General features: G+C 45.0%; 2 protein-coding genes across 2 annotated transcripts in view; one reads left to right on the forward strand and one right to left on the reverse strand.

Annotated features, from left to right (window-relative positions):
• Positions 1 to 325: 325 nt before the first annotated feature.
• NDUFAF2 (NADH:ubiquinone oxidoreductase complex assembly factor 2) lies at positions 326 to 1,088 on the reverse strand. Its single transcript, XM_086961847.1, has one exon. The coding sequence runs from the start codon at positions 955 to 957 to the stop codon at positions 457 to 459; it is 501 nt and encodes a 166-aa protein (XP_086817973.1). The 5' UTR covers positions 958 to 1,088; the 3' UTR covers positions 326 to 456.
• A 95-nt stretch (positions 1,089 to 1,183) lies between these two features.
• Positions 1,184 to 12,841, forward strand: part of TRMO (tRNA methyltransferase O) — a 333,295-nt gene continuing 321,637 nt past the window's right edge. The window contains exon 1 of the mRNA XM_086961846.1: positions 1,184 to 1,359. Coding sequence (XP_086817972.1) covers positions 1,293 to 1,359 — 67 coding nt within the window. The 5' untranslated portion in view covers positions 1,184 to 1,292. The remainder of the gene's footprint in view (positions 1,360 to 12,841) is intronic.

Genomic DNA, 12,841 nt, shown 5'->3' on the forward strand with positions numbered 1-12,841 from the left:
TGGGAAACCTTAAAATAAATAAACGTAGAAATCACATTGCCACAAAGTTGTTGTATTTATTATATCACACAAGAAACAGCTTTAAGGCAACATTTGAACAAGCCAATTATCCACAAACAGCACGTCCATTCTGTTTTCATCAAACATTTTTTCCCGATTTCAGAGCATTTGGCCCTCACATTCGATTTTAATAACACTATCCTAGGCAACAGCAGCTTTCAGTATTCCTTGGTTCTTCCAGTGACACAAGTCTTTCCTGCACAAAGTCAGTTAAAATGTATATACAAGTATTTATTACTTTCTTATAAATTATTTAGTTGATCTGCTCAAACTAAACTTTCTGGGAAATGTGTCTTATGCCCGTGAGTTGCAAATCCTTCTCAGTTAGGAAGCTTTGCCAGAGGTGATTTTTTTTTATTCGAAGACAGCATAATAGCACGGAGTTGGAATTCATGTTTATTTCTTAGTGCTGTCGCCCCGCGGCGGTGTCCAGGACCCAGGCTCGAAGGCATTGGCGGTGCTTGTGGGCTCTTCAGTAGTTTCATGCTTTCCGTAGTAAGCGGCAGAGGCATGCCCCTTTGTTCTGGTGTGCGTGGGCTCAGACACAAGTCCCTCCTTGTAGTCTCTCTCTCGTATCATCTTATCCTTCGCTGATGCCGCCTCGCCCTTTGCTTTAATCTGATGTCTGTACTGTTCGTTCTGGAGAAGTTCTTCGATCGTGGGCGGGTCTTTCCTCCTTCCTCGGATCCAGGCATCCCACTCTGAGGGTATGGTCTCAGTTTCATAGGTGTGCACATCGGAGCGTACCATTTCCACTGTTCGTCTTTTCCGGATAGTTTGGCCAGTCCACGTCTTCTGCTCTGGGACGATATAGTATTTGTTCCCAAGGTGGTCGGTGCCGACATGCTCTTTTACGAGCCCCAAAGTTCTCTGCAATAAGGATCTTATTATATTCATTGTTTAGTAGTGTGCCCGAGGTTGCTGTCATACATCAGTCTTCCAACTTGAAACGACGTGGAGAAGACGGAAAAGAACGATGGCGACCCACTGCTTCTTTTCAGGCTAAACTCAAATCACAGGACGGTTAAGCAACGTCATATCGACTAATTTCTTAGGATGAAAGTCGCCTCTCCAAGATGGGCGCCGACCTCGCGCGGATATCTCAAGGGCGTTTATTATTATTGTCCTTCATCTGTTTTCACAGCTGCTTTAGGTTACACTGCCAGTCATCGCGCATCACGCACCTGATATTTACATGCAGCTCATTAAGAGACGCCTCTAAGTAATTGAAAATGCCTGGTAACGGTGAGGAGCGTGGTTCCAATAGATTTGGAGAAGTTACTCCTTCACTCGAAACCGGTGAGTGAGGCGTATCGGTCCGTGTTACACAGCCAACGCTTTTTATGTATTTGTGTTTCTTCTTTCTCTGTATGAAGCGACGTTCTAAAGACGTGCGCTTCAAGCCTCGATTTCATTTTGCTGAGGTATGGCGTTGCAAGAGAAACAAGCATTGGCATAGCCAATATGTCTCGCCTTTGGGATCTTAGCAGTGTTTAGCCCGCGCCATAGCTGCCAAGGTTTCAGATTGCTATGTGTGACATTTTTATAACTTCAATGTAATAATGAGTGACAGTTCAACAACTATGAGTGACATTTTCTCTCGAGTAAAAAATGAAAACAAAGAAAACATAAATATCAGAAATTGCATCCATTTGAGCAAGGAGAAACTCTAAGAAGGTATTAAAGCTGTTGCAAAACACTAGAAATGGAAGAGCACTAACCGAAACAGTATCCATGATTGCAGTTCTCAGCCACAGAGTGCACACTCTGCAGCTATAATAATGCATAGATCAATAGGAGAAAGCTGAAAATACACAAAGCGCTTAGTACATGCCAGAGGCACTAAACAATAATTAAATATGCTATTAGGCATTGTGTGTTACCCATGTGATAATATGAACGACAGCTGTTACTTATTGCATGTGAAAGGTGGAAGTCACAGACAGTATACTTAAAAATTTGCAAACATTTGTGACAAGAATTTTCAATTCTATTAAGGACACGGAGGCGAGGATTATGCTTTCTCTATTTCTTTACTACCAACAGCAGCCAATAGGAACATAGTAAAGAAAAACAGTAAACTACAACTCCCATGAGCCCCTTGGCAACCATAGAGAGTACATGCTATATAAGCCACCATAGAGGACAACACTTCCTCTTTCTTTGTCCAGGAACCATAAACAGTCAAAAGTCATTGAAGAAAAGTACAGCCGACCATCCAGAAAGGAAAGTCCGAAGGCAGAACCGCAAAGAAGTCCAACAGGAAAACAGGCAACCACTCAAAAGCGCCGAAGGTGCATCAGGAAACACAGCAGATCCAGGCTCCAAGGCGCGGAAAACAGTGCAGGAAAGACCAAGATGAAGAATCACTTCTGGTCCGAACCTGAAAGAAAAACAGAGCCGTAACACATATCCCCAAAACCTTGGAAGGTAGCATCACATTGGATGGGGAAAAAATCAATGCAAAAAACAATGCAGATCATAGTAAAGCAAAGATGCAATATAACAATGCAGTAGAATACAAATGGGTGGGATAATCCTCGCCTCCGTGTCCTTAATAGAATTGAAAATTCTTGTCACGAATGTTTGCAAATTTTTAATTCTATGGCAGGACAGGAGGCTCAGATTATGCTTGTTCAAAGCTGGTCCACCACAACAGAGGCAATATCCACAATGGGTTTGAAATAAAATGTCTTAAACACAGTATCAGAAGACCAATCAGCTGTCTTCACAATGTCATGCAAACTCACACCAACATGAAAAGCCTTAGAGGCCATGGCACCCCTCGCGGAATGAGCGCCAAAGATGGAGACATCAATTCCTGCCTCAGACATAAGCCAGCGCACCCAACGAGCCAGAGTAGCTGGCGCCACAGGCTTAAAAGGCTTTTGCAAAGCAATCAATAACTGTCCAGACATATCCTGACGAAAAGGAGCAGTACTCACCTCATAATCCTTTATGCAGCGAACCACACACAATTGCGGATTGTGAGGAAACGCTGGGTAAGTGACAGTAGACAGATTAGTCTTGGTACGTCTGGAAACCGTAAAAGTAACGCCTTCTGGGGAAAAAGAACGACCCGCGAGATCCAACGCGCGGACATCCGAAACACGCTTACAAGATACTAAGCATAAAAGCATTGTCAATTTTGCAGACAACTGCTTACGAGACAGAGAAGCGTTGGGAGGCCAAGCTTCCAGAAAACGTAACACAATGGAGACATCCCATAGAGCGACATATTTCGGACATGGCGGTTTAGCCATCCGAACACCACGCAGCAATGTAGAGATGAGAGGATGCTCCCCAACAGGCTTCCCGTCGACCAAATCATGGCCCGCAGAGAGAGCGGAGCGAAAAGAATTGACAGTCCTGTAAGCAGAACCAGCAGAAGCGATGGAAGCAAGAAAATTAACCACTAGAGAGACATCTGCTGAAGCGGGATCCAGATTCCGTTCAGAACACCAATCACACCACCGACGGCAAGCTGACGCATAACGCTTGCGCGTGTTGGGGGCCCAAGCTTCACTGATAAATCTCTCAGCGTCTCCAGATAAGCCAGGGACTTTCCAGCGTTCCCCGAAAGACGCCACGCCACCAGACGGAGCTGGCCCGACAAAATTAGAGGATGTGGATGGAGCAGAGGATCCAACAGCAAGTTCCACTTCGTTGGAAGCAGGAATGGAGTCGAGCAACTCATTTCCAGAAGGTCCGGAAACCACGCTTGAGCTCTCCAAAGAGGAGTGATCAGAATGATCTCCGACAGAAACTGCTTCGTCCTGGCCAAGACTCGCGGAATCATCGCGAACGGGGGAAAAGCATAGCAAAGCTGAGGAGGCCAAGTCTGGAGAAAGGCATCCGTGGCCAGGGCCTCCGGATCCGGATGCCGGCTGTAAAACCTGATTCAGAAAAGGGGGTGGTGATGAACAGAGTGTCTGAATTAAGCAGACCACTCTTACCCAGTCCAAAGATCAGGGCTTGATCCATCACCGTTTTTTAGCTCACTGCACCATCCCAGCTCAGAACTTGGCTATATGCAAATTAGTCTGACCCTGGCCCAGTGCATCATGGGAACAGGGCAGACCAAACTACCAAGCCAATTCTTATACTGGGAAGGAAACAAGCTACCGGGGACCGGTTTCTGGCATTTCAGCCGTCTTTGGCCCGGCTTGCTTGAATCCTGATGGTGCAATGAGCAAGGGACTCACATCTGAGTATACCCTTCCACGCTTATGGTGGACAAAAATGATTCAGAAAAGGGGGTGGTGATGAACAGAGTGTCTGAATTAAGCAGACCACTCTTACCCAGTCCAAAGATCAGGGCTTGATCCATCACCGTTTTTTAGCTCACTGCACCATCCCAGCTCAGAACTTGGCTATATGCAAATTAGTCTGACCCTGGCCCAGTGCATCATGGGAACAGGGCAGACCAAACTACCAAGCCAATTCTTATACTGGGAAGGAAACAAGCTACCGGGGACCGGTTTCTGGTATTTCAGCCGTCTTCGGTTTGTTCACATATCGCACCGCTGAGATGTTGTCCATCCGGAGCAAAATGCAACAGCTGGTGGCCTGCGGAGCAAGGCTGCGGATCGCAAACGATCCCGCCAGAAGTTCCAGGCAGTTGATATGAAGGGCTAATTCGTCTTGAGACCAACGGCCGCCCGTCGTCAAGTCCCCGCAACGGGCTCCCCAGCCCCATAGACTCGCATCCGATTCCAAAACCAAGTCTGGAGTTGAGCCGAACAGGGCTTTCCCGTTCCAGGCTTCCATGTGATGGAGCCACCACATCATTTCCGATTTCGCATCCCTGGGACAGAGGAACAAGGTCGGAATACCGAAGACCCTTCTGCAAGTGTCGGATTTTGAGACGTTGCAGGGCCCGATAATGCAGGGGACCCGGAAAGATCGCCTGAATGGAAGAAGCCAATAGCCCGACAATCCGAGCGATCGACCGCAACGATACATTCGGTGCAGACAACAGTGACTTCAACTCCCTCTTGATAGACCTGACTTTCTGGGCAGGTAAAAGAAGTTGGCAAGAGACTGAGTCCACAAGGAAACCCAGAAACTCTATCAATTGAGTGGGTTGTAAATGAGACTTCTGCGGATTCACTAGAAATCCGAGAGACTGAAGTAGATCGATTGTCCAAGATAAATGGGAACGTAGTTGCCGCGGGCACTGAGCCATCAAAAGAATGTCGTCCAGATACACTATCAGTCGCACCCCCCGCGCACGCAGCGATTCCATGACTGGTCGCAGGAGCTTCGTGAAGTACCATGGGGCGGACGAGAGACCGAACGGGAGAACCGTGTACTCGAACCATTCCCCCAGCCATTGGAACTGCAGAAAATGGCGATGAGGTGGAAAGATGGGAATGGACAAGTAAGCGTCCTTCAAATCCAGGCGCACCATCCAGTCGCCCTTGCGAAGAAGATCCCTGAGAAGATGGATGCCCTCCATCTTGAAGTGGCGATAGACCACCCCGTTGTTGAATTCCTTCAGGTTGAGTACAAGGCGAGACCCTCCCCCTTTCTTCTCCACCAGAAACACATTGCTGACGAACCCCTGTGGATGGAGGGTCGTTCGCACAATGGCCCCCTTGAGAAGAAGAGAATCGATTTCCTTGGATATCACCTCCCGATCTCGTTGGGAAAAAACAAGGGGAGAAGGGACGGGACCCTGAAGGGGCGGGTGGTAGAACTCGATGAGGTACTCCTGAACTGTTTGTAATATCCAAGCATCGTTGGAGATCGAGCGCCAATTCTTTAGAAAACACTGAACCCTGCCCCCCAAAACAACACTGTCGTAAGGAATCAAGCTCACCTGTAGCGGAGTAATCTTGTCGTCCTCCTTGGCTTCCACCGTAGCCTCCCTTGTTGCCCTGTCCTCGACCTTTACGGAAGGGGTAGAAGGTCGTCTTAGACCCGGAATAGGACTGTTGCTGCTGCTGACGCTGTCCGCCTCCACCCTGGTGGGACTGTTGGCCACGTTGTTGACCAGAACCTCGGCCGAACGAACGTCCCCCAGATCGTCCGGCCTTGGCAAAAACCGGGCGGAACGCCCTGCGCAAGGAAGATTGTGCCTTGTCGAGGCCACTAAAGGTCGCCACAAATTTTGTCAGCTCCTTCAAAAATGGCTGACCAAATAGTAGACCTTGGGCTAGAGCACCGGATTGGACGTAGCAAGCTCAGACAAGCGTGGATCCATTTTCAGTAATATGGAACGCCTACGTTCCGTTGAAAGGGCACAGTTTGCGTTCCCCAGAAGACAGATAGCCCGTTGGGCCCAACCAATAAGTACATCGGGGTCAATGCCAGACGCCTCCCCTTGGGCTTGATACCCCAGATCCAGGATTTTAGTCAGGGGACCAAGAAGATCCAGCAACTTGTCCTGGCACAGGCGCCAAGAACGGTCAATCCCCTTTTTTGGGTCTTTATTAAATTTTTTAAGATAGGTCAAAATCGTGGGGTCGACCTCCGGGGTGTCAGCCAATTTATCCGCCAACTCCGGACGAGGGCACTCGGAGCGGAACCGAGAACGCACCTCCTGATCGAAAGAGTCACGGATATGGGCTTGGATATAATCCGCGACCTCTGGAGCAGGGCACCAAACTTTGGAATTAGGGTGTATGATATCCGTAGGCTCAAAGGTCAAGACCGGTGGATGGGAAGAGGCGTCTACAAAATGTTCTTTCCGGGATTTCTTAGCAGGAGGGGGACCAGAGGGACCTGAAGATGACGAAGAAGAGGTATCCTCCGTGTCAGGAGGCGGAAGATAAGAGTGACAAACTTTAGCAGGGGTAGACAAAGACTTGGCTAATCTTACAAAGTCCGACCTGTGAGGATTACTGGGCGACTTAGAGGAATGTTTGGAAGCAGAGGATGGAATCCAACCCTGTTGCTGGGCATAGTCAGTCAAATGACGCTTCAGCGGCCCAATTGCTCGGACCAGCGCAGTATTGACGGAATGTTGAACGCCCTGGTCAAGGGCATCGACTAAATCGTACTCAAACGATTCCTCCTGCTCCTCCTCATAATAATACTCCTCAGCGTCGACATATTCTGCCATGGTGATGAAAAAACAATGCACACCACTGAGGAAAAACAGGCAAAAATATATAAATATATAGATAAATATCTATATGCCCACAGAAGACCAAAAGGCAAAGGTCAGGTCACAATCAAGCGACCCTGTCAGGGGGGGTGACAGCCCCACGCAAGTTAGAAAGGTAGAGCAAGAACTCGACCAAAACAACTAGAATAGAATGTGGAGGGACCAGCTTGCGCATGAAAGACACCCTAGGCACCGCCTCTATAAGTTATACAGCCCAAAACCTTCCGTGAGGTAGAGGGCGTCAGAAGGAGCTCTCCGGCAGACAAGTGGGCAGAGGCAAGAAGAAAACGCCGCCTCTTAGCGTGTCCGGGCTCCTGTCACACGGAGCGTCAATAGTCGCCAACGCGCATGCGCGGTGGCGTGCCTGCAACCCGGAAGAGGAGCGACGCGCGACACGCGCGCGCGAGTCCCCGAGCTCCGGTCCCACTCCACCAAATACAGACACGGGCACAAGGCGCCCGCAAGTCCAGAGAGGCGAACACGCGCTCTCTAAGAAGCACAAGACAACGTCCTGACACAATGAAAAAACGCCAGCGGCAGCACTACATGCACACGCAAAGCGGCTGCAATGAAGGAATAAAGCGAAAAGCGGCGTACAGCAACTGTAACAGGACAGCAAGGTAAACAGGCAATTTACATGCAAGTAATACAATAAACGTAGAAAAGCACTTAACTGGCTGCGAAGCAGCAAAGAAAGAGGAAGTGTTGTCCTCTATGGTGGCTTATATAGCATGTACTCTCTATGGTTGCCTAGGGGCTCATGGGAGTTGTAGTTTACTGTTTTTCTTTACTATGTTCCTATTGGCTGCTGTTGGTAGTAAAGAAATAGAGAAAGCATAATCTGAGCCTCCTGTCCTGCCATAGAATCAATATTTCCATTACATTATGGTTTTACCAGGGCTGGCTATGTACTCATATTCTCGAGTCACTGTTTGGTTAATGTATAAAGCAAAAATAACACCTGCCTTTTTTTTACAGTATTTTGAAAGATTAAACCAGAAGCAGTAAGCACTGTGTTATTTGTAAATCTGCAGATATACACATCTGGTGTCACTGTCACTTGAGTTGCCAATAGCAATCCCCCCTGTAATTGGGCTACGAATCTGCATGCTCGAGGTTGTAGGCGCATTATGAATGTTATTGTGTGTTAGGGTGGCAAGTGAAAGGATATGTTCACGCAAGTTTACAGTCCTCCACTTCATCTGTGAGGGCCGGTGCACCGCCAGACGTCCGAGCATTTGAGTGCAAGTATGCACCGGACCGCTATGCTGTATAAACTTAAACAGACAGAATCTGACTCTCCCTAAAGGCTGCTGCTTCAGCCGGGAAAATCATTACAAGCATTTTTTAAACAAATACTATACAGGCCCACAGCTGTAACCAACTGCAGGCTACTGCTGTTGGAGAAAGGGATTCGCCGTAAAAAGGTTAATAACTACTCTGCGGCCAATCATTCTTAAGAGATTAAGAAATACAAAAAACAGAAAAAGAAGTGAAACAGCAGTAAGGGATACTTAAGAGCCGCACCACCTCGCTATATACAGGTCATAAACCTACTCCTGAGTTACGTTGCCCACCTCCTCAGTCCACTGCCAAAGGACCCAAAAATTATAAAACAGTACAAAAATGCACGGAGAGGCAACATGGATATTTCAAAGCATAAATGCACAGAACATGAATCAATCCGGTCTCTTCAGTGATTCCAAAAGGTGATCCCTTAATAGCTTCTTGGACCACTTGTGGCGTAAAGTGATGTAATAATACAGCCAACGCGTTTCGCCCCAGATGGGGCTTCCTCAGGGCAAATTTCGCAACGCACAAATCTTTATACCGATCACTGTGGTTCCAGGATCATTATATCGTAATACTTAAAAAATCTGTAAGGCATCAATCCATTTAGTACATATATCCACAAGGAAGCACTTTCAATTAATCTTCCACTTTGGATAGAGAGTTCACAGTCACTTGAAACACAACACAAATTATTCAATATGTATAGTACATTCCAAATCACAAAATTTCTTCTGGTCACTATGATAGGTGACAATCAGGAAAGCGTACTCCACAAACGTTACTGCATGTCAGCAGCTGCCTATAGTGAATGCACTAGAGCCCAACTGTCTTCCTCACCCAGTTTTGGATTCTACAGGCAGGCTGATGCACAGCATGGTTAAACAAGAAAATGCCCATTTTCTAATAGTGGCATTTTCCAACATGCAATTTAAAAACAAACTTCACCAAAAGATGTATCAGGGCTCGAAAAATCCACTTGCGCACTCGCATGGTCAAGCAAGATTTATTCAACACGAGCTACTTTTAGGGACTACTCACCCTTTCTGGCCAGTTGAAAAGCATCTAACTTCATTCATAGAAAAATGGAAATGTAGGAATACAAACTGACTTTTGACCTTTTGTCTCTGAAAGCAGAGCAAATGTGACAAGATAACATGATTTAAAGGCATCTTTATTGCTCACAAAATGAATGAGCAATAAAAATGCCTTCAAATCTTGTTTACTTGTCACATTTGCTGGCTTTCAGAGACAAAGGTTAAACATCAGTTTGTCTTCCTTCTTTTAGTTTTCTTTCTGGGACTAAGGTTAGAGGATTTTATTTTAAAGTGAAATGTGTGACAATTGAACTATGCAAAGCATGTTAAATGAAAGCCTGTAAGATGTCAGGCTTTTTTCTACCACAACACTGAAATTGCTAATTGAACTTTTCAAACATTTCAAATATATTTCACTAGTTATGAAGACCCATTGTTGTAATTCTGTGGTGAAACAAATATTTTTTTTAGGATCAAAACAAATTAGAACACTTTAGTTAGTGATGTGCAAAGTTTAAATATTTTTGCTGTAACCCAATTTCCAAACATTGTTTATGCACTATTATCAGTAAAACTACATTTAGTGGGAAAGTTTTGTGGCTATATCAATAGAAAATATGCTATCTGTAAATTACAGTGAACTATCACATCATTCTTTGGTAATACATTTATGAAAAGTGAGTTTTTAAATATTAACTGGGAATTATTACTGCTCCTGCCCAGATGACAATGCTACTAGTGAACTAAGGCCAGCCCAGGATCATGTGCACCCTATATATGGGCTAGATTATTAGGTCAAGTATATTATTGAAGTTACTAGACCTGCAGGTCTAGTAACATTTTTATGATTTTTCGAGCCCTTTGTATTGTGAGTTCAGAGACCCTTATCTCTAAATCTCTATGTGCTCCCAATGGGAAATTACTCCCCAAAGATATTTCAAGGCAATCCCCATGTTACCCTGTGGGAGAGATAGTCCTTAAAACAGTGAAACATGAAATTAGTAGTATTTCGCTATTAGGACATTTTAAAACACACCAGTACATGTCCTGCCTTTTAAACACTCTGCACCCTGCCCATGCGGCTGCCTTTCATGTGAAACAAGCATTTGCAATGCAATAGGTCTCGTATTCGGAAAGTTTGATCTATTGGTATTGTAAATGACACATTTTTTATTTATGTGTTGGTTTTGAAAATAGCGAAATTAATAGCTTTGTCATTTACTATGCCAATAGTTATAACTTTCGCAAATGTGACACCTATAGCATTTGTAATGCAATATGTGTTGTATTTTCCTGACTTAGATGTATTGATTTTTCAAATAACAATGGCTTTGAATTTTTTAAAATAATTAATACTTAAAAGTTATTGTAATTTATAATGGCAATAGCTCAAACTTTTGTAAATAACTTTTGTGAACATTATGTTCTGTGTATTTTATTGTGATGAAAATCCAAGAACAGAAGTGAAATATTAACATCTTTTTGTGACATTTGTAATAAAGCTTGAAACATTGAGAGAACATATTTGAACCAGTTGTTGTTGAATGGTTGCACAGATTGATGCAGTGGTGGCGCTGAGTGATGTTGTGGTGGCGACGAGTGATGCTGTGGCATTCAGTGATGCTGTGGTAGCGCATAGTGATGTTGTGGTGCCCCTGAGTGATGCTGTGGTGCCCCTGAGTGATGCTGTGGTGGTGCTGAGTGATGATTTTGGTGATGCGATAGAGGGAGGGCGATAGATAGAGGGAGGGCGATAGATAGAGGGAGGGCAATAGATAGAGGGAGGGCGATAGATAGCTAGAGGTAGGGCGATAGATAGAGGTAGGGCGATAGATAGAGGGCGATAGATAGAGTGAGGGCGATAGATAGAGTGAGGGTGATAGATAGATAGATAGATAGAGTGAGGGCGATAGATAGATAGTGTAATTATGTGGCGTGTAATTATGTGGCACTGGTATTTGGAGTGCATGTTGCGTTGAGCGTAGTGTAAATATGTAGCATATAATTATGTGGCACTGAGTGGTATTTGGAGTGTATGTTGCATTGAGTGCAGTGTAATTATGTGGTGTGTAATTATGTGGCACTGAGTGGTATTTTGAGTGTATGTTACATTGAGTGCAGTGTCATTATGTGGCGTGTAATGTGGCACTGAGTGGTATTTGGAGTGTATGTTGCATTGAGTGCTGTGTAAATATGTGGCGTGTAATTATGTGGCACTGAATGGTATTTAGAGTGTGAATGATAGCTGTGCATAGCTTCTTAATATTAGCATTCATCAATTGTATATGTATTTGCAAATCAGGTATATCACATTTGCCAATTTTGTCATGCCGTGTAAATGAATCAACTGTTTATAAATGCATGGATTACGCTTTAAATGTAGATCTGCTTAACATCCACTGGTTTGCGTTCACAGGCAAGTAGATAGATGTACGTGTATATGTCATTTAGATATGAATGAATACATTGCATACATATATTCAGATAGCAAAGACTGTATCTCAACTTTGACTCATAAAAGCACATTCGCTTTTACATGGGGAATATTATATTGGTGTGAAATCACCTCTTATGATATCACTTTTATGACATCACTGAGTGTGATGTCATTGTAAACTGCATATGCTAATTAGTCCCCCTCCAAGTTTTGGGGGAATTGCGCTTCAGGGGCATATCCAGTGTGTCATGGGTGCTGGTGCAAGGAAGAAACCCCCCAGGCTGCTGTTTGAATTATAAAATGCAGCAATAATCAGGGTTCAATGGGCCTCTCAGGCCTCTGGGCCCTGGTACCACTGCACCTGCTGCACCGGTGTAAGTTACGCCCCTGTAGTGCCGAGAATGGGGTTGCCTAATTATTTAGACTGCGTCAACATGCTCCCTAGCTGCAACCTGATTAAGCAAACGGAGGTGCCGGTGAAGGAAATAACCGAACATACTGGGATTAAACTTTCCATTGCCCTTCTGACTGACCCAAGGAAAATGGACTCCTCGTGCGTTGAATAACTTGTACCCATTAGATTCTTTTGTGCATCTTTCCAGTGCAGACCGGCCATGGCCCTCATTACAAGTGGTGTTTTGAGATAAATATCACCAGATCCAACTTGCCAATATTTCTGGGGAAAAATACGGCTTATGTGCAGTAAGAACCAACATTTTAATGTTACTCCTCAAGAGCTTGTGATAGGCGATAATTATCGAACTGGATAAAATACTGAGCAACTCGGTGTCGATTGTTATGCCCTCCAATTGCGGACAACTCGTATGAGGGCCTTTGCAGAGAAAATCAAAGGAAAAATACACGCTCTCAGCATTCTCTCATAAAATGGCTGTGAAAATGTGG

Source organism: Lissotriton vulgaris, chromosome 3_1 (genome assembly GCF_964263255.1).
Source record: "Lissotriton vulgaris chromosome 3_1, aLisVul1.2, whole genome shotgun sequence".
Classification (NCBI taxonomy): Eukaryota; Metazoa; Chordata; class Amphibia; order Caudata; family Salamandridae; genus Lissotriton; species Lissotriton vulgaris.